General features: G+C 44.7%; 1 protein-coding gene across 35 annotated transcripts in view; it reads left to right on the plus strand.

The window, feature by feature from the left end:
* The window catches only part of NCAM1 (neural cell adhesion molecule 1), a 311,329-nt gene that overhangs the window by 279,857 nt on the left and 12,802 nt on the right, over positions 1-18,670 (plus strand). For 15 of the 35 annotated variants that reach the window (XM_017523267.2, XM_017523269.2, XM_017523266.2 and 12 more), the window contains 2 exons: positions 9,235-9,359; positions 13,144-13,324. In XM_017523267.2, the coding sequence (XP_017378756.1) occupies positions 9,235-9,359; positions 13,144-13,324 (306 nt within the window). Of the gene's footprint in view, positions 1-9,234; positions 9,360-13,143; positions 13,325-15,857; positions 18,208-18,670 lie in introns of those variants that run through there. The other 20 variants (XM_037736643.1, XM_037736645.1, XM_037736633.1 and 17 more) reach the window with 3 other exon arrangements.

Genomic DNA, 18,670 nt, shown 5'->3' on the forward strand with positions numbered 1-18,670 from the left:
AACCTTTGGTTTGGTATTTTGCTTCAAGAAATTTGGTCACACAAACTGTTCTCTACAGTCAACCCATATTAGCCACAGCACAGTTTGCAAACTTGAATTTTTACCAGATGGTTCGTAAAAAATATTTTCCAGAAAGGTGTTTGGCAAATTAGCTTTATAGCATTGCTATTTAACTGTATCCCATAGTTCTAAAAACCATGGTGGTTCTAAAACAAGTCACATTCTTATGAAAATGTTTACAACCTTGAAACGCTACAGAGTGAAATATATCCATTGCAAAGGTTGTATTTGTTCAAAACCCAATGAGAGTGCTTCATAAAATTAATGCACATTGAGGACTTTCTGAAATAAGACACTTAAGAATTTGGATTAGAGCAGTTTGGCTGTGATTACTGAGGTGCCACTTTTTAAGAGTGGCCCTCCCCCAGGGAGGGGGAGGAAATCAAAGCAAAAGTCATTTGGCAATTACCATGACTGGAGATCTCCGTATAATCAAGAAACACATGATTGACCCTTGCAGCAAAGGAAATAAAATTATAGCCTAATTAAGCGCATAGTGGTGACAAAATAATTAGTTAATATTCTGACTGTCACAACCTTGTTAAAACGTTTCTCGCTTACCAGAAAGAGAGAAGGAAGCTGCTGCTCACAGCTTCCCTCACTAAAATCAAACACCTATTCAGAACCTGCCCTTTGAGTCATTTGCGTTCAGTTTTCTCCTAACTGAAATGTTTTCCTTCAGATCACACTGAGACACGGGCTACATTGATCACGAAAGCAAAACTAACACCAATAACCCCCCATGTGCCTGTGCATGCAAGGGGTCCCTGTTCGACCTCACTTCTCTGAGAACTGATTGGGCGACATCCACACAGACAAAACTGTCAACAGCTGGTCTCGCATGTCCTTTGTTCCTGGTCCGTTCTTGTGTTTCGTTCTCCCCCTGTGTGTTAGCCCTGTGTACCTTCCCTCTTGTTCACCTTCCACATTTCCCATCTCTGAGCACCTCAGCTTCACAGGGATGGCAGCTTGGCCCCCATGTAGTCCCAATTACAGCCAGACTCCTGGACGTGCCTATGAGCCATCCTCGTTTCCAAAAAGGAGTTGTTGGGTATTTACATTGGATGAAATAAGGTGAGAATGTCCCAGAAGCAGAAGAACATCTGATGCAGTCCATGCCAATAAATTGGGCTTACCTTCAAAAATCATCTGAATCTGCAAGTCTTAGGGCAGAGAATATAGAGAGCCTAAGATCTTCTAAACTACAAATCCCATCCAAAATATTGTATTTTCATGATTTCCCTAGGGTTGACCATCAGCAAGACCAGATGTTTTTCAGACTTGTGATGACTATTCAGTAGCTGATGTTCTGGAAAAAAGATCTAGGCCTTCCTCATGAAACATTAAATGTGAGCAGTTACTGGATGTTGAATTTGAAACCTATTCATTTCTTTTTTTAAAACAAGTTTGGTCATTTCTATGCAATGATATAATCAGAAGAAAACAAAGCACAATGTTAATAAGGTAGACACTAATTCATTCCTCTAAAGAGAGATCTCTTGCAGACATTTTAAGCAAGGGCAAGAAATGTTTAAAGATGTGTTCTGCAGTTGCTGTAGAAACACTCCTTAGCCATTGTCTTGGCAGTTGGTAAAAAATGTAGCCAGTACTTTCAAAAAAAAAAAAATCACTGAGAGCCTTAAAGAATTCCAAAGCTATGATTACCCCCTTTTGGAATCATGTCCTCATTTTTGAAGGACCTTCTCCTGCCAACTGCAAGGGGGCAAGCTGAGGACTTATTCAGGTGAGCCCCTCAAGCAGCAGGAACTGGACTTTAGCAATAAAATTTAAGGGAATAGAGAGGTCAGGGCCATAAAATTCATGGAGGAGAGCAATAAAGCCTAGTTAAGAACAGTTATCACCTCCTCTCCCTGGGCATTAGCAAAGATTTAAGCTGAATTGGGCCTGAATGAGAAAAGTGAAAATAAGTGGGGGTGAAAGGAGGACTTTCTGCTGTCAGTGGGTTATACACTCAACAACTGGTGACATCCAATGTTCCCTGTTTTTTTGACACCCTCAGAAAAACAAAACTGCCTGGGATATGCTTACCATATGCTGGATGCTCCATCTATCTTGAGTTCAGTGGGGCAGTGTTTACAGAGTCCAGCAGCACATCATGAAATATGGCAACTCGGAAGGAGAAGGGAGATTAAAACAGGCATTGAGCCCCACCCTTTATGGGTACTTGGCACCTGAGCCTACAGGGCTTGGCCTATGGAGGATTGTGACAGATACACTTAGAAACCTGTCCCAGGAAAGAAGAAGTGAAGATGTGAACTTTGTCATGGCATCACGTCACTGCAGGGCTTCCTCCAATGACTCCACGGAGCCATGGCTTTGTCCACCAACTACTGAGGACTCTGTGTAAATGGGACTCCCCACCAGCAGCATGTGTGAGATGAGAAGCCCCCCTGCACCTCTCTGTCAGTGTGCTGCATGTCTGAGCATGGCTCCCTCCCCAGCCATTCATAATGATATTTTTTTTCTTTAGCTACTGACACTGACTCGTACTAGGAAATGCTGATTCTGATGAGCTAAGCTCTTTAACACCCACTCTTCCTTCTTAGATTGAAATCATCACTAACCACCCCTTCCACTCCCTCCTTTTTTTTTTTACAGCTGTGTGTCTGGATTGCCACGATCTCTGGCAGGTCGACACAGACTTTTCACCAGAGTTTCTGCTCTAATTGCCTTTATTTCTAAGGATTCCCTGCACTGGAGGTTCCCAGGTAGAGAGTCAGTGGGAAGGGGCTGAAGACAAAGGCAGTGAGGTGTGTCAGCCCAAATCCTGTGGGCAGGGACTGGAGCTACTGCTGGCCTTGGAAATTGCCAGTTCCCTTAGGGGCACCAGTATGAGGGATGAAACGCCCCAAGAGCCGCATTCTTCTTCATAACCCATCTAATGTCCACGAAATAGAGTTGAAGACGTCATGAGCCCCCCTTGTGGCCTTGGAGGCAGGAGCCAAGTTAACTGTTGATGATAGCAGTTATTTCTGTCATAACTTCCTCAGCCTGGGTCAGCCCCATAACAACAAGCCATACCTTCCTGGTCATATTTTCTTTTTAGGATGATGAAACAAAGATAATTGATCAATTAGTCTGTTAGTGTTTTCATGACACCCGCGAGAAGGGAACTGGTATTTTTGTGGTTCGGTCTGTCAGAGCTCATTGGTTGCTGTTTAATTTGTACTTTGTGCTGCCATTTGCTGCCCCACCCCAACACGCACTCTCACATTCATAATTCCTCAGGAAACTGGTGCTGGAAAAGATTTACAGACCAGATGCCCTAGTGAGTGTGGCCGTGGGGAGTTCAGCATCTTTGCTGTGCAAGCTGGGAACCGGCCTTGCCTGCACTGACTCATTGTATATCCCGAGGTTCCCTGGAGCCAGGGACTAGGGTGGCAAAGATTCTGGTCACTCAGGCACAAGCAAAGCCTTAATGCTGAAGAGAGAAGGACCCGGGGAGGAAAACATCCAACACTTTACTCCAAAACTTGATCTGGCAGGAACAATGCCTGAGAGAAATTAATACCCATCCTTACACTGTCAGGCTGTTCTTCAGGGCTGTCAGAAAGCCACTTGGCATCCCCAGAATAGCCACGTAGGCTACAAAAGAGGTGCCAGGGAAAGTCGTGGGGATCCAAGAATGTATCCAAGAATTTATTCAACATAGATCTCATCCGATTCTTTTGTTTGGCATCAAAGGCTAAGAGCTTTGTTTCAGGAAAGAGAATTAGTGGCCTAATGACACTAAATCCTGATTCCCTGAGATAATTTGCTGATCCCCTAAGGACTAGCCACGTTTCTAACTTCTGGATGTAATTGTAATGTTTCTGACTTGGAAAAAGTAAATAGGCTTCATAATTGAAAAACTAAGTCATACATTTTGGACTTTTCAAAAACTAATAGTAAAAGGCATGTATAACACAAGTTTCAAATTGCTTGTAAGAAATAACCAAAAAAGACAGGAATTAGGATAAACAAAATGAACAGTATTTTGAAAACTAGAAAGTCTTATTTGATAGGAAAAGCAAAAGATTATAATACAAGCCCCACATTTATCACTGGTTTATGATCAGACACCTGAAACTTCATGCAGATCTCGATGAGAGAGAAAACAAAGTAGATGAACAGAGAACAGAGATGGAGGGTTGTTTTGTTTGTTTTCTTCTTTTGAGACTAAGTCTCACTGTCTTCCAGGCTGGAGCGCAGTGGTGCAATCTGCTCACTGCAACCTCTGCCTCCCGGGTTCAAGCAATTCTCATGCCTCAGCCTCTTGAGTAGCTGGGATTACAAGCACACATCACCATGACCAGCTAATTTTTTTTTAGTAGAGACAGGGTTTCACCATGTTGGTCAGGCTGGTCTCGAACTCCTGACCTCAGGTGATCTGCCTGCCTCAGCCTCCCAAAGTGCTGGGATTAAAGCGTGAGCTACTGCGCCCAGCCCCAGATAGAGGCTTTCTTGAGGATGCCTATTTGGCACCCCAGCCTTTCATTCAGAAGACACAGCTAACTCTTCGTGCTTGGGCTCCTTTGAGTGAGAAGTAGGATATTGTTTTTCTACAAAATTCACAAATGCTATCAAAGTGCCCTGGATTTGCTATAATTTTTGTTGTGGAATTCATATATCCAGCAGGAGTTTTCTAACTCCTGGGGCTTCTGCTGATGAGAGGAAGGGCATGAAGCCAATTCAGATTTAAGGGTACAGTATCATAGTAATTACAAACAGAGAACCTGCAATCGGCATGACCAGAAATATACTTTTCAATTATGGTTTCTAAGGGAGACTTTCACAGGACCTGCCTATGATATATCTGACTATATGTGGCCTCCATGGTACGTTCTTTCTTTCTTGGGTTCATGATTCACATCCTCCTAGAAAATACCAGAACTGCCCAATACTTTATATTTGTTATTGGCAAAGTTTATTCTTAATGTTCCGCTGGTTTAGTCTTTACTTAATACATTTTGGGGGGAAAATTTGACTCATGGCTGAAGCTAAACTCCAAGGGTATAATTAACCCCTGGGTTCTTCTGGGAGCAACCTGCCAATTGCTGCTGAATCGCAAACCAACCTTTACAAATAATTACAATATTGGTTTTACAAAAATTACCCATAATGGTTTCAATCAGAACAGCCATCTCAGAACACAGTGCACATCAGGACCCTCTGAGGCATTTCTTCTGCTAATGTGCTCAATAAAGCAGTCAGCCTCCTAAATGGCAAGGTCCCTTTTCTCCCCACAGCCCCTCCCTCGTCAGGCATGGCTTTGTGCAGAAAGCCTAAGAAAGTTTCTCTAACCCCATTTCTAATCTTTAAGAGAAATAGCTGACAGTGAACACTGGAAAATAAGACACTTTATTAAACAATTATTCTTTGCATATATTCATGTACTCACAGCAAATTACAGAGCCACCAAGTTGTTCAAAATCTTTGTGATATTAGTTGAATGTGATCTTCCTGTTGAAATACTGTCATAGGCTGGGTGCAGAGGCTCACACCTATAATCCCAATACTTTGGGAGGCCAAGGTAGGAGAATTGCTTGAGCCTAGGAGTTTGAGACCAGCCTCAGAAACATAGTGAGACTCCGTCTCTACAAATAAATTCAAAGATTAGCCGAGTGTGGTGGCATGTGCCTGTGGTCCTAGCTACTCCAGAGGCTGTGGTGGGTGAATCACTTGAGCCAAGGAGATTGAAACTACGGTGAGCTATGATTGTGCCTCTGCACTCCAGCTCGGGTGACAGAGCAAAACTCTGTCTCAAAAAAAAAAAAAAAAAAAAAAAAAAAAAAAAAAAAATACTGTCAAAGGAAGCATTATGTATTTGTCCAAGGGCCCCATCATTTTTTAAAAAGAATTCATGATAACTAAGTTTTTTTAATTCAGCAAACAAAACTGTGTCTTATTTACCTTTAAGACTAATGTCTAATAAACTGCCTGGGACCTAGTAGATACTCAGTACACATCTGTTGAATAAATCATAGGTAAAACACTCTAAATAATAAACCTAAATTTTATTTTATTTTATTTTATTTTATTTTATTTTATTTTTGAGACAAGGTCTTACTCTGTCACGCAGGCCGGAATGCAGTGGCCTGATCTTGGCTCACTGCAACCTCTGCCTCCTGGGTTCAAGTGATTCTCAAGACTCAGCCTTCCAAGTAGCTGGGATTACAAGCACACGTCACCATGCCCAGTTAATTTTTTTTTTTTAGAGAGACAGAGTTTCGCCATGTTGACCAGGCTGGTCATGAACTCCTGACCTCGAGTGATCCACCCCGTCTCAGCCTCCCAAAATGCTAGGATTATAGCCGTGAGCCACCACACCCAGCCAATATTATTATATGATATTAAATGCTCTAAATTCTATGAGAAAAACAATACACACATATCAGAGTACTATGATAGTCATTCAGATAAAATGATAGCTAAATATAATGTTCTAACTATGTCAAATGTAGGAACTGTTCTAACTATGGTATAGATTTTGATGGTTTTTCTCTGATTCAAATTACATTTTTTCTGAAACAACTCTGAAGATGAGAGAGTACTTTCATCAGGGAAGTTGGTTTCTTCACAATTCCTTAGAGAGATTTTTGTTCTTAGGTCTTTGAAGAGACTTGGGGGTCTCTTTTCAAAAATAAACCTTTTGAGACATAACTTTTTCAACATTTTAAAGCAAAAAGTTGACAACTGTCTGCCTTATAAATGTAGAATTGTTGACCTTGGAGTGCATCTCCCTAAAATTGGCTGAAAGGCATGTGTGCTGTGTTCTGCCTCCCACAGTGTCATGAGAAACAGCCCAGGTGGCGTTGGTAGCCTGTGCTAGTGCAGTGGCTGTCACTGTTTGACATGATGGCAGAGCTAGAGGGAGCCCTAAAGAGCATCCAATTCAGGGCCCATATTTTGTGAATATGGAAAGAAACTTGATCGAGGCAGCAGACCCTCATGATGCAGAGTTCAGAGACAGTGTTTTGCAGGATTGACTCAGCCTTGAAAACTCACACTGTTCAATTTCAAGAGGAACTAATTAGGAACATGCAGCCGGAGAAGTCCCAGAGGACTGATCCCTAAAAGGAGGCCATGGGAGAAGGACATAGTCCTCACGTAGTGGGCGCGTTGGAAGGGCCACAGATGCTGCCCATAAAAATCCCCTGCAAGCTAGGGCAGAAAGATCATTCAGCACAGTCAGTGTATTCTGAGTGGACAAAGTTAGAATCATTGATGTTCATTTGCAGTAGGTCTAGGGTCATCAGCCATTCCTGTTTGCCTGGCACTGAAGGGTTTCCAGAATTCGTAAAGTTCTCCTGTGTCTCCTTCTGTTTATTCAGCATTTCTGAATCTACTCAGAGCTCCTGCCTTGATCTAAAATATATGCCACTTTGAGTTGCTTTTTAGCACCAGGTATCTATAATGGTGTAGACATAACTGATGTATTGTCCAGGACTTGGGACAGTCCAAAGGAATTTGGAAAGCCTACATACCTTGACATGTCTAAACCAAATTTCTACATATTTTCCACTGAATAGTTATGGCCCGGGGCTAGATAGTGGCTTTAAAACAGGACAGGTCTTTGCCTGAAGTCTATTTATCTTTTCATTCCTGTTTTCATTTAATTATTCATTAATTATTGATGGAAGAAAACAAATTTTTCATTTCTTTAATTATTGATGGAAGAAAACAAATAGTAAGCACAACTTTTCCTCAATATCCTCCAGACATTATGCAGCCTCCCTGTTGTAGCTTTTAATATATCCCTTCTCAAACCTCAATGTACACACAGATCACTGGAAGGATCTTGTTACATTTGTAACACGCGTCCAGGTGATCAGCATGCTGCTGGCCCTATGATGATAAGTAGTGGGCTGTTCCTTAGCCTTCTCTCTGGTTCCTCCTCGTATCAAAGGAAGGTGGTTCCCAGAGAAGCTGAATGAGACACTAGCTGTACCTGCAGCTATCTCATAAATGGCCAGTAATGCAGTGTTAGGTGCTTAGGTCCAAGCTCTGGTGACAAGCTGTTTTGTGGCTCTTCGGTCACATATCTGTGATTCTGTTTTCCAGAGAGCAAGCCGGAGTGACCCACCCCAAAGGTCACAGTTTTGTAGCCTCTCCAAGTGTTCTCTGGTTATGAAATAGATGCAGAGAGAGCTCCTCACAGAAGTGCAGGGGTCCCCAGTGTGTTCAGTCTTAATTTTAACTTTGTATATGACATGTCCTCTCACCTTATTGCTTTCACTGTGTATCAATGAAATTGTTTCTTTTAAAGTAAATTAGTGCCGTACTCACTGGAGAAGCAGCCTAGCCCTAGCAGTTTGTCACATGCAAGTTCGTCTTCCTTCTCAACCTTGGATTGGCAGTGCTACAAGCTAAGTGTATACTGCAAGTCAAGAAACAACTTATTTTCTGTTGAGAATTGCTAAAGATGTTTTTCTCTCTCATACAAAGAAAAAGACTACCCTGTTACTTTAACACATTAAAGTGTTGAGGATTAGCACTCACTCAGTTGAGCCCTAAGTGGATACTTATAGGAAACTTGCATCAGAGCCATAAGGATACTTAAAAAAAACTTGCCTGTGGCAAGTTGTGCTTTATTTAATCACAACCGGAAACTTCTTATTTTTTTGATGAATCTAATTAATACAATGTACATGAAAAGCCAGTCCCAAGAATGCGGCATTATTTACTCTCACTAGAGAACAGGCCTCCTAGCCCCAGGGCTTAGTGATGTGTCCCAGGAAGAAACTGGGCTGTTTGCAAAATAATTTTATGGATTGGAGATTCCTACTCAAACACTTATACTTTCTCCTATTTCAGGCTGTTCCTCAAGATATGTCAGGTTTATAAAAATTAGATCTTCAGTTGTAAGAGCAGCTAAAAGGAAACATAAGTACCAGTGAAAGAGACAGAAAAAAGCGTATTCCTAAAATAGTGGAAGGACCCTGATCACAGGAAGATTATTTACCAGAACATTCCCAAGAGGCACTCTCAGTCTGGGCTCAGTCTGAGGTGTCTACCTGAAATTCAGTTTTATATTTATTGCTTTTTAACCATTTGAATTTCTGAGAAAGCAAGAAAAGTGTCCAGCCCCACCCTGTCATTCCCTCCCATTCTGATGGGTTGGATTTTCATTCTGTGGATGAGAATTTCATGTGAATTAACTGGCTGTTTCAGGAGAGCCCAGTGCACCTAAGCTCGAAGGGCAGATGGGAGAGGATGGAAACTCTATTAAGGTGAACCTGATCAAGCAGGATGACGGCGGCTCCCCCATCAGACATTATCTGGTCAAGTACCGAGCGGTGAGTGGCCTCCTTCTCAGATTTCACCTGAACCCTGCAACCCTGACACCCAGCTTGCTAGGGAAACAACAGGGACAGCACAGGTGGGGCAGGGGCGGGATGGGGCCTTACTCTGTGTCTTGCAGGTGGCCCGTGGGCCCTGGCCATGCTTTAAAATCCCAAGATGGCCCCACAGCTGTTAGGCCATCTTCACACTGGGTCCATCTGAAAACCTCCTAGATGACGGCAGTGGTGACAAACTCATACCATGGTTGATTTTTCTGTGTCTTGAACTTTCCTACAACATTGTTTTGCCATTATCTAGTACTTCCTGTAAATGCCATACTAACATATAAGAATCACTACCTGGGAGAAAATGTGTATTGTAGGTCAGGCACCTGCACTGTCGCTGTGATCACATGCATTTTCTCTGCACGAGAACCCTGTGCAATAGATATTACCATGATCCCCTCTTTACAGATGAAGTAAGTGGGTGGACAGCAGTCAATAACTGCGGGATCGCACACAGCTGGGTGAGCCAGAGTTTGAATCCAGGTCTGACTGAGTGACTGGGCTCTCACTACTGCCGAGGCTGCCTAAAAGTCCTCAAACAATTCCAGTTCCCTCACCAGCCCTTCACCTGGCCACCTGAGCTGCCCTAATCCTGCTAACAGCAAGCTGGCTCTAAGCCATTTTCTCCTGGTTTGCTCACCAACCCACTCAAGATTCCCCTTATTCTACCTTTTATCCCAACTCCCCCACTGAAAGTAACCCTTTACTTTTTTGGTTTTAGAACTGAGAGACTTAGAGACCACATCTGAGCACTGAGAATAACCCCTTGCTACAGTTTCGTAGTAGTAGAAAATAATGAACTAGAGAGCAGTCTCCTTTCTTCAAAACGCCCCAGAGAAGACTTCCCAGGAAGCTGAGTTACTCCTTCTCTGCCTTGTGATCAGCCCTGTGGAAGTGATAGGTCTTTAACTGGCTAGCCTTCTGGAGAGTCGGTTCAGCACAGAGCCCTGCAGGCATGCTTCTCAGCTGGGCAGCCCTTGTTCCCGCTTAGTTTGTAAGCAGGTGTAAGCTAAAATAGTAGGAAAGGCCTGTCACTACCCTAATGCCCAGTCCAGAGATCCCAGTGAATGAGAGCTTCCTCATTGCCAAGCAGGGTGCAAGGATTGGGTAGGTGGCCCTGAATATCCCCCTGGAAGTAGAGGCGTGGTATGCTGGATGCCTTTCCAATGGTTATCCTCATGTGGTCCAGTGGGCAGAACATGGGTTTAGAGCCAGACAGACATGGCATCCAATTCTAGCTTTACCACTTGTTCTGGAAGAATAGGCCACTTAATCTTTCAGAACTTCAATTCGTCCATCTATAAAATGGGGATGAAATAGCCTATCAAGTTGTTGTAAAGGTGCGTTATAATATATGCAAAGAACCTGAAATGTGCCTGACGCTTGCAAACCTTTACAAATGCAAATGCTCACTATGGTTACTGCTAAGAGGCAGGCGCAGGACGGACCCATCTCTCGTATGAAGCCACATCAGATGTCAGTTCATCTGAGGAGCCACTGTGCCTGTGGCAGTCAGCTCTGCATTAGAAAGACACAACTGGACACAACACTGAAATATGTTAGACTTCAACAACCTTAACCACCCTCTCTGACTTCAAAACCTCTTTCATGTTTGCTAAATATTATAATTTTATATTATGGATAAGTATAATATAACGTTAACATCTTGTCTATACTCTGATTGTCTTGTATAATGATGTTTGCCAAGGAAGACAGATAAATGAAGAGAAAGGAAACATGAATAGCTTTGTTTTAAATGCAAATGCGGCCACATAGTGATATATACACACCCTAGCTTACAGCGTAGCCAGACTTTCTAGTTAGACCCTAAGGAAACTAGAATTCCCCTTCCAGCCCTACTAGCATTTACCCATAATAGTGCCAGGCCATGACATGAGCACTGGCACATTCCTAAAAGCATCTCTTAGGCTGATGCAAACGCTTTTGCCTGGGAGGACTGCTTTGCTGTAAGATAACTCCTCATCCAGCCTTAGCCCTGGGCCTACAACAGCCAATAGACCACTGTCCAGGTGACAGTGCTATTGTGTTCTGCCCTTCCAAGGAGCAGCCTGTCATGCAATAAACATCTATCAAGCCTTCTTCTGTGCTCAGCAGATACCTCAGAGTATCTGCCTTGTGAAAAGGCCAAAGATTGCAAAGAGGTGGGCTGTGCAATTGTGAAACCATCTGAAGACTTCTCAGGCCGTCCACGTCCTCTTCAACAACTGTTTGGTGAGGGAGGTGGTCACCTAATTATCATTCTTTGTGGGCCCTTTGAGCAGCCCACTGTTGGACTGGACAGCAGAACTTAGACCCTAGGTACCTCCATCTATTTGCTGCAGTTGTAGAGACCAGACCACACTGCATGGAATAGAAAAACCTTATTCAGTTCAACAGATGTTTGCAGAGCTCTCTACTATAGAAACGAACGATCAGGAGAGGAGGAGGGGATAAGGAGAGATTGAATAATGGGAACAGTGTGATAGAAGAAATAAGACCAAGTGTTTGATAGATCCATAGAGTGACTGTAGTTCACAATTACCTATTGTATATTTCAAACTAGCTAGAAGAAAATAATTCAAATGTTTCTAGCCTAAAGAAAGACAAATATTTAAGGTGACAGATATCTCAATTACACTGACTTGATCTTGACAAATTAAGTAAATGTATTAAATTATCACATGTGCCCTGAAAATATATATATATTGTATCAATTAAAACTGTTATTTTCAAGAATACAATTAAGGGGGAAAAAAAGGAAAGATTACAGTTTGGGTCCCAAACGGACTTAGCTTCAGCCTTGACTACAGGTGTGATTTTACATTAGACCCTTACTTCTCTCTCACTTCCTCATCATCAGGTTTACTAAGTGCCTGACAAAACCCACAGACATATTGTAGGGATACAACAAGAAAATGTATGTAAAGCTTCTTGTAGTGCCTAGCACTTAGTAAGGGCTCAACAATAATAGTTTTTATTTTTAATGAAATTGGAGTCTACACAGTATTCACACATTGGGAAGGTGAGTCACACACACACCTTAACTTAAGCAGCATCCTGAAATATGACAAGAAACGTACTTGCTTTATTACTCTTCTAGGACATCCTTATGCATATGTCCCCAGCACCAGAGTGTAGCCTGGAGACAGGGGTGCTGCTTGAGTCTCTGCATGCCCTGAATGTGATGGGACCTTGATGGGGTTGGCCAGATGCCACACTGGCATCTGCTGCTGCTTGTGTTTGCCAGCATGCAAGGTTGACCTCCTGACCTGTGCAATTTTTCAGGCTGGTAAAGAATAAAGACCATGTCCCACCATTGCTTCCTTTTTTTGAGACAGAGTTTCTCTCTGTTATGCGGGCTAGAGTGCAGTGGCCTGATCAGCCTCCCAGGTTCAAGCCATTCTCCTGCCTCAGCCTCCTGAGTAGTTGGGACTACAGGTGCATGGCACCACACCTGGCTAATTTTTGTATTTTTAGTAGACATAGGGTTTCACTATAGTGGCCAGGCTGTCTCAAACTCCTGACCTCAAGTGATCCACCTGCCTTGGCCTCCCAAGGTGGCTGGGATTACAGATGTGAGCTGCCGTGCCCAGCCCCATCATTGCTTCTTATTTTCATGATTTTGAACCAACAGTTATTGAATCCCATAAGTTCTGCCTATTATCTGGTCTTACCAGTACTTTCATCTAAAGCATTTTTGGTCTGTTGTATCCTTCTTGCCGGTTTCTCCCAGAAGCTCTCCTCCGAGTGGAAACCAGAGATCAGGCTCCCGTCTGGCAGTGACCACGTCATGCTGAAGTCCCTGGAATGGAATGCTGAGTATGAGGTCTACGTGGTGGCTGAGAACCAGCAAGGAAAATCCAAGGCGGCTCATTTTGTGTTCAGGACCTCAGCCCAGCCCACAGCCATCCCAGGTATGGCTGCCTCTGCTTTCTGTTTGTTTCCCGCTTTGAATTAATGCACAAGTGCTGCACCTCCTAATGCGCCTGAACAACCCTGACAACTTGCTTGCTTACAGCCATCCTCATGATTGGTTGCCCATGCAAAGCTTAGTTTTGCCTTGTACCTATCTGTGCAATGGGGTGAGATGTACTGGACCCCCAGGAAGGCTTGGCCAAGCATCCTGGGGAAAAGGTTCTGTCTCGTTTGGCCTTAAAGGACTGATGCCAGTCAGTCCATTGGACCCCTCAGATGGGTAATGCCCCAGCTCCAGCCTAGATTTGGAAGCTGGTTGAGTAAGGACCCTTTTTTGAGACCTTATCTGCCATCTGCCACATCATACTTGGACCACATAACCGTTTCTGAGCACTTTCTATCTGATGCCTGCTTTATCTGCACAGCCATGGTCCAAATCTCTTCTCTGTGGTGACCCCAAGAGAAGGAAGAGATGATGCCCAGTTAGTTACAAACCCTATCTACCAAAGGCCTTTCAAATGAAACATAGATTAAATTGAACCACTTGTAATAGAACCAGTGGAGAAAATAGATGCTAGAAACACCATCAATGAAAGCAATCACGTCTGCTAGAGACTGTGATGGCAGCAGTTCTCCTAGGAGATGCAGATCTGTCTCCAGAGATCCAGGACCTAGCCTTACCACTGATGGCCGGTCTCCTCATTGGCCAAAGCCCTTAGAGAAGAAGGAGCTCTTCAACTGATCACTCTGCTTTTCCAGACCAGCCAAATGCCAACCACAGGCAGGAGAGGTGGGCATAGAACATATAGCTGTAGCCCGTTGGGGGCCCCATGTACTCTGCCATGTTCAAATGTGGTGGGAAAATGGCCTTGGGAGGTTCCCCTCATGCCTGCCCTGTCTACAGTGCTTGCCCAGCTCTTGGCTCCATGTCATGATTCCTCCTCCCAGGGGGAGACAGGCCGGAGGGCTGTGGGCTGCCAATGATGCAGCGACATATGTGCAAAAGTGGGCTAGGAGAGCAGCAACAAAATGGGATCAGTGTGTGGTTCCCAGTGGTTGTTTGTACATGGATGTATGTGTCTGAGAGACGTGTGCTGGACCTCCAGTGAGTTGGCAGGTGAGTTTTAAGCTGTAGATCAGGAGCATCAACTGGTCCCCTCTGCATTGTCAGGAAGGCTCCCCAGTGCTTGCTGGGGTGGGTGTTTCTCCATAGTCGCGGGTCAGATGGTCAGTACAGAAGGCAAGGCACATGGGTGTGGCTGCAGGAAATGTCCTCATTACACCTTAATAGGATATTCCAATGGGAGTTCTTCTTGCTTTTCCTCTGCCCCTTCTTTCTCTGCATTCTTTGGTTAGTTTCCTTGCAATGGACAGTCTGGGGTGAATGTCCAAATCTGTCCAGCCTTTATGGGACACTTAAGGGGGAGATCAGGTGAGGTTTGAGTAAGCCCTTTTGTAGCAAGACAGATTCCTTATGGTGATTGCTTCCTGGGGTGAGACTTACTGGGTAGGCTGTTTGGACCTGCTGTGCTCACACGCTGGATACTCACAGCAGCACCGGCTTATGTGGTTTTTGTGTCAGAGACTGAAATTCTGGGTAGGCCTTGTCCTCCAAAGTTGTGCCTGCCAGAGATGTCAGAGTCCTTCTTGTAAATCGCCCAGGTACCCACTGAAGCCAGAGAGGGCTGGGGGGTTGCCCACCTCGCTGGTGATGGCTCTGTGGCTCTCCTGTACAGGTCTGAAAAGGTGGTGGCTCTGTGCTTGGTTGGACTTTCCTGGCCATTGAATTGGGATCTGAGAATAATATCTCCCTGAATTATAAGTTGGATATTTGTGGTTGAATTCTGTGGTCAGCAGGCGGGGTAGAAGGTGAGGAGGGGTGCAGAACGAGACTTCCTTTCACAGCGCTATGGTGGGGGACTTGTGCCATCGGAAGAAAAGCCTGCTTCATCTCTGACAAGGCCACCCCCAATCCTTCTGCACAGTCTGCTGACTCATAGTGCAGCAATCCAATGCATCTCCACCACTATGGGCAAAAAACGCTAGACACTAGAAGACGATACACTCGCTGGCTGTATCTAAGAGGCTTCACCTTAGTGAAAGGTAACACTCTCCTAATCAAACTCTGGTATTTTACTGTGGAGGCTTCTGTTCTCTCACTTTAATTTCATTTGCTCGCTGACCCCTAACCCCCAAATTAACCCTGCTGTGCTGCTTCTGGCATTGCTGAGCTTCTGAACTGGCCTTATGGCATTGATACCGCACTGAGCCCTCTCTAACCTTTGTCAATTTAATTTACTAAGTTGAATTAACATTTGATTCTGTGTTTTCTATAGTTGACCTAATTTTTTTTCTTTGTATCTATTTTTTTTCTCTGTTTCTGTCTCTACCTTCTCTTTCCTTCTTTCCCCCTCCCCTTCCTGTGTCTGTCATCACACTTGTCACCTTGGACGTCACTGGGACATCCCCACTGCCACATTTGTTTTTAAACAACCACATTCTCTCTGGGGACCTATTGCTTGACACCTGCAGCAACCTTGGGAGGCAATTCTGCATCCTACACCTTTGTCTCATTGCTTTTCTCTGCAGTGACTCTTCTTTTGCTCTGTTAGGAACTTGAACACAAAAATTAAATTTGCTTAAAAGCCCAGTTCCTATGAAAAAGATCAGTGCCCCCCTTTGGAAGAACCTGGCAGGACCACCATGGCCACAGCTGCCAAGCGACCATTCTGTGTGGAAGAGAAGGCTTTGCATTTGGAAAAATCTTTACCTCCAGACATGTTACCATTCGCAGATACTTTTGTGCCACTTCATAAGGAGTTTGCGCCCTTTTTATTGGCAGTAAAACGAGTTTGAGAGCTTCTTTCTTTAAATGCTATTTTTTAAAAAGCATCACGCTAGGTTTACAGAGAAGTTTCTGCATATCTGCTACTTGTTGCATTTTGTGTTCAAACCTAAATATGAAGTAGCAGAGGAAGAATTCTAAGTACCCTCTAAAGCTTGCGTCAGATTGTTAATATCACCACGCATTCCCTTCATTCTAACTCTGTGCTCCTCGTCCTCCCTTCAATATGTAATTGGCTTTGCTTGCAATTAAGCATTTAAGTGCCCATGTGAAGAGAGCCAGACCACACTGATTCACATGAGCTTTTTGCTGACACAGTGGGCAACTTAATTCACCCCTGTTGCCCATGCGTTGGAAAAAAGTTGAATTTGTTGGATATTTTCCATCAGTTAGGGCTGATGAACGTCCTGGGATGTGCTTTCAGTCCTTGTATTATGGCCAGCACCTTACACTGTCTCTGTGAACAGGCCCAAGCCATGATGTGCCAACAAGTATCAGCTTTGAAAGGTGTTTGTCTCCCAGTCAGGATGACTCCCCTGCTGCCTGGCAGCATGTCACAGATTAGCACAGTGGGGCTGTCGTTCAGCAGTGACCCACAGAATGGCTGTGAGCATCAGCCTACAGGGCAGATTGGAAGTATCCACTGTGAGCCAGGCATTAGTCCCCCACCTGACCTGTGTGTGCTCAGTAAAGAAGGGGAGGGACAGGCCACTCCCAGACTGCCCAGCCCAGAAGGTTTAAAAAATTGGGACCGGGTCAACCTGTCAGTACTTCCTGAATGCCCCAGCCTCTGTACTGGGGAGTTGATTCAGTGACATTTTCTAAACTCTCCTGAAAAACCAGCTGCTCCACCCTGCTGCTGGGGAGGTCACCCAGGAGAGGAAGTGGGTGTGTTTTGTTAAGGTCCCTCATGGAAGCCCAGGGCTGAATCCTGCTTGGTAATATCAGTGTGTATGATTGGAGATGGACCTTCTACTGAATAAAAACTCCCTCCCTCCCTCCATGTGGTCACACATCATTCTACCTATCTCATCTCTGAGCATCTCCACGGAAACTTGATTTTTGTTCTTTTTGGTTTCTTTATGTATTTTTTCTGTTGTTATTATTTTTTAATGTTGAAAGACTAGGCTTTCCCTTTGGGAATCCAAATGACCCCATGCTGTGGTCCAAGAGGCAAAGCCGCCTATATTGGTGCCCACCATTAATCCCCAGCACTCAGTTTAGAGGCTCACATGCAGACATCAGAGGCTCCACGCTGTGCAGTAGCTCAGGCAGGATAGTGCCTCTCACCCAGGCTACAAAACTCTCCCCAGTGGAGTCCCAGATGGTGCTTCGCACCAGGGCAGTGGAAGCAGGCATGGTTCTTGGGGCCAGGGCAGAACATAAGGATCATAGGTCAGTGTGGAGAGCTGCTGGCTCTTAGGATCACCTTGGGCAGAAGTCACATGGCTTCACCCTAGGACAGCACAGCTCGGGGGTCTGCCTCCCCATGATCCCAGGATACGAGAGAGGCGCAGTGTACGTCTTTCTGAAAGTACCTTTTGGAGATCTCATCCTAAGTGTGAAGAGGGCTGATGTGGCCCTGACCCCTCAGCACATCCCAGGGTCAGGCAGTCCTCAGCTGAAACATCAGGGTCCTCAAGGGGCCCATTTTGACAGACTCGTGGCTTGTACCAGTGTGCCCTTCAGGAGGCAGCATTAGCGCACACCCACTCCCACCGGACACTGAGTTCCCGGTGACAGCTGCGTCCCACAGCCCCGCCAGGAGTGCTGAAGACAGCAACCCTCAGAGACCCTGCAGGAGCAAGCACATCCCACCTTGCTCAGCCGCACCCCACTCTCCCGCAGCCTGTAGTAGTGCGGCCCACGCTCCACGCGCCATGGGGCTCCTCTGCTCATTTTTGGACTATTTATACAGCAGGTTTGGATCACGTTTTTCTACTAATAAGAATGCTAACATTGTTGTGTAGATAATCAGCGAGGCCTTTATGAAGTTTACACCTTTGCATTATTAAAGGAAATAACAGTTCATGTGAACTCACCAGCGTGGCTTGATTTTATTCAATAGTTGTGTCCAACAAAGCATCAAAGACCTTTTCCCTCCACCTCACATGTACCTGGATAAACCGTTACCTAGAGAAACAGTAGCCTGGTGAATGGAGTTCTAACCGAAGGAAATATTTTTTCTTCCTAACGGGGAGCAGTCTCTTTTTTCCCAGGCATCCTAAGAGCTGTGAAGGGGCATTGCTGCCTTGGAGTCCCCAGCAGGCAGTGGGAGGGGAAAGTGCCCTTGCAGAACTGGGGAAGTGGTCACTATGGGGGTGGGATCACACTCTGAGCCACCAGATGCACAACTCTGTGGCTCAGTCACCTGATGGTACAGCAGCCTTTATACTCTCCCTAACAAAGGCTGCACAGAGTAAGCCTGTGGAGAGGGAATCTGAGAGAAGATTCTCTTGTATTCTATTGATAATCACACTTAACTCAGACACCTCCTGCA

This window comes from Cebus imitator, unplaced genomic scaffold (assembly GCF_001604975.1).
Source record: "Cebus imitator isolate Cc_AM_T3 unplaced genomic scaffold, Cebus_imitator-1.0 Scaffold28, whole genome shotgun sequence".
Taxonomy (NCBI): Eukaryota; Metazoa; Chordata; class Mammalia; order Primates; family Cebidae; genus Cebus; species Cebus imitator.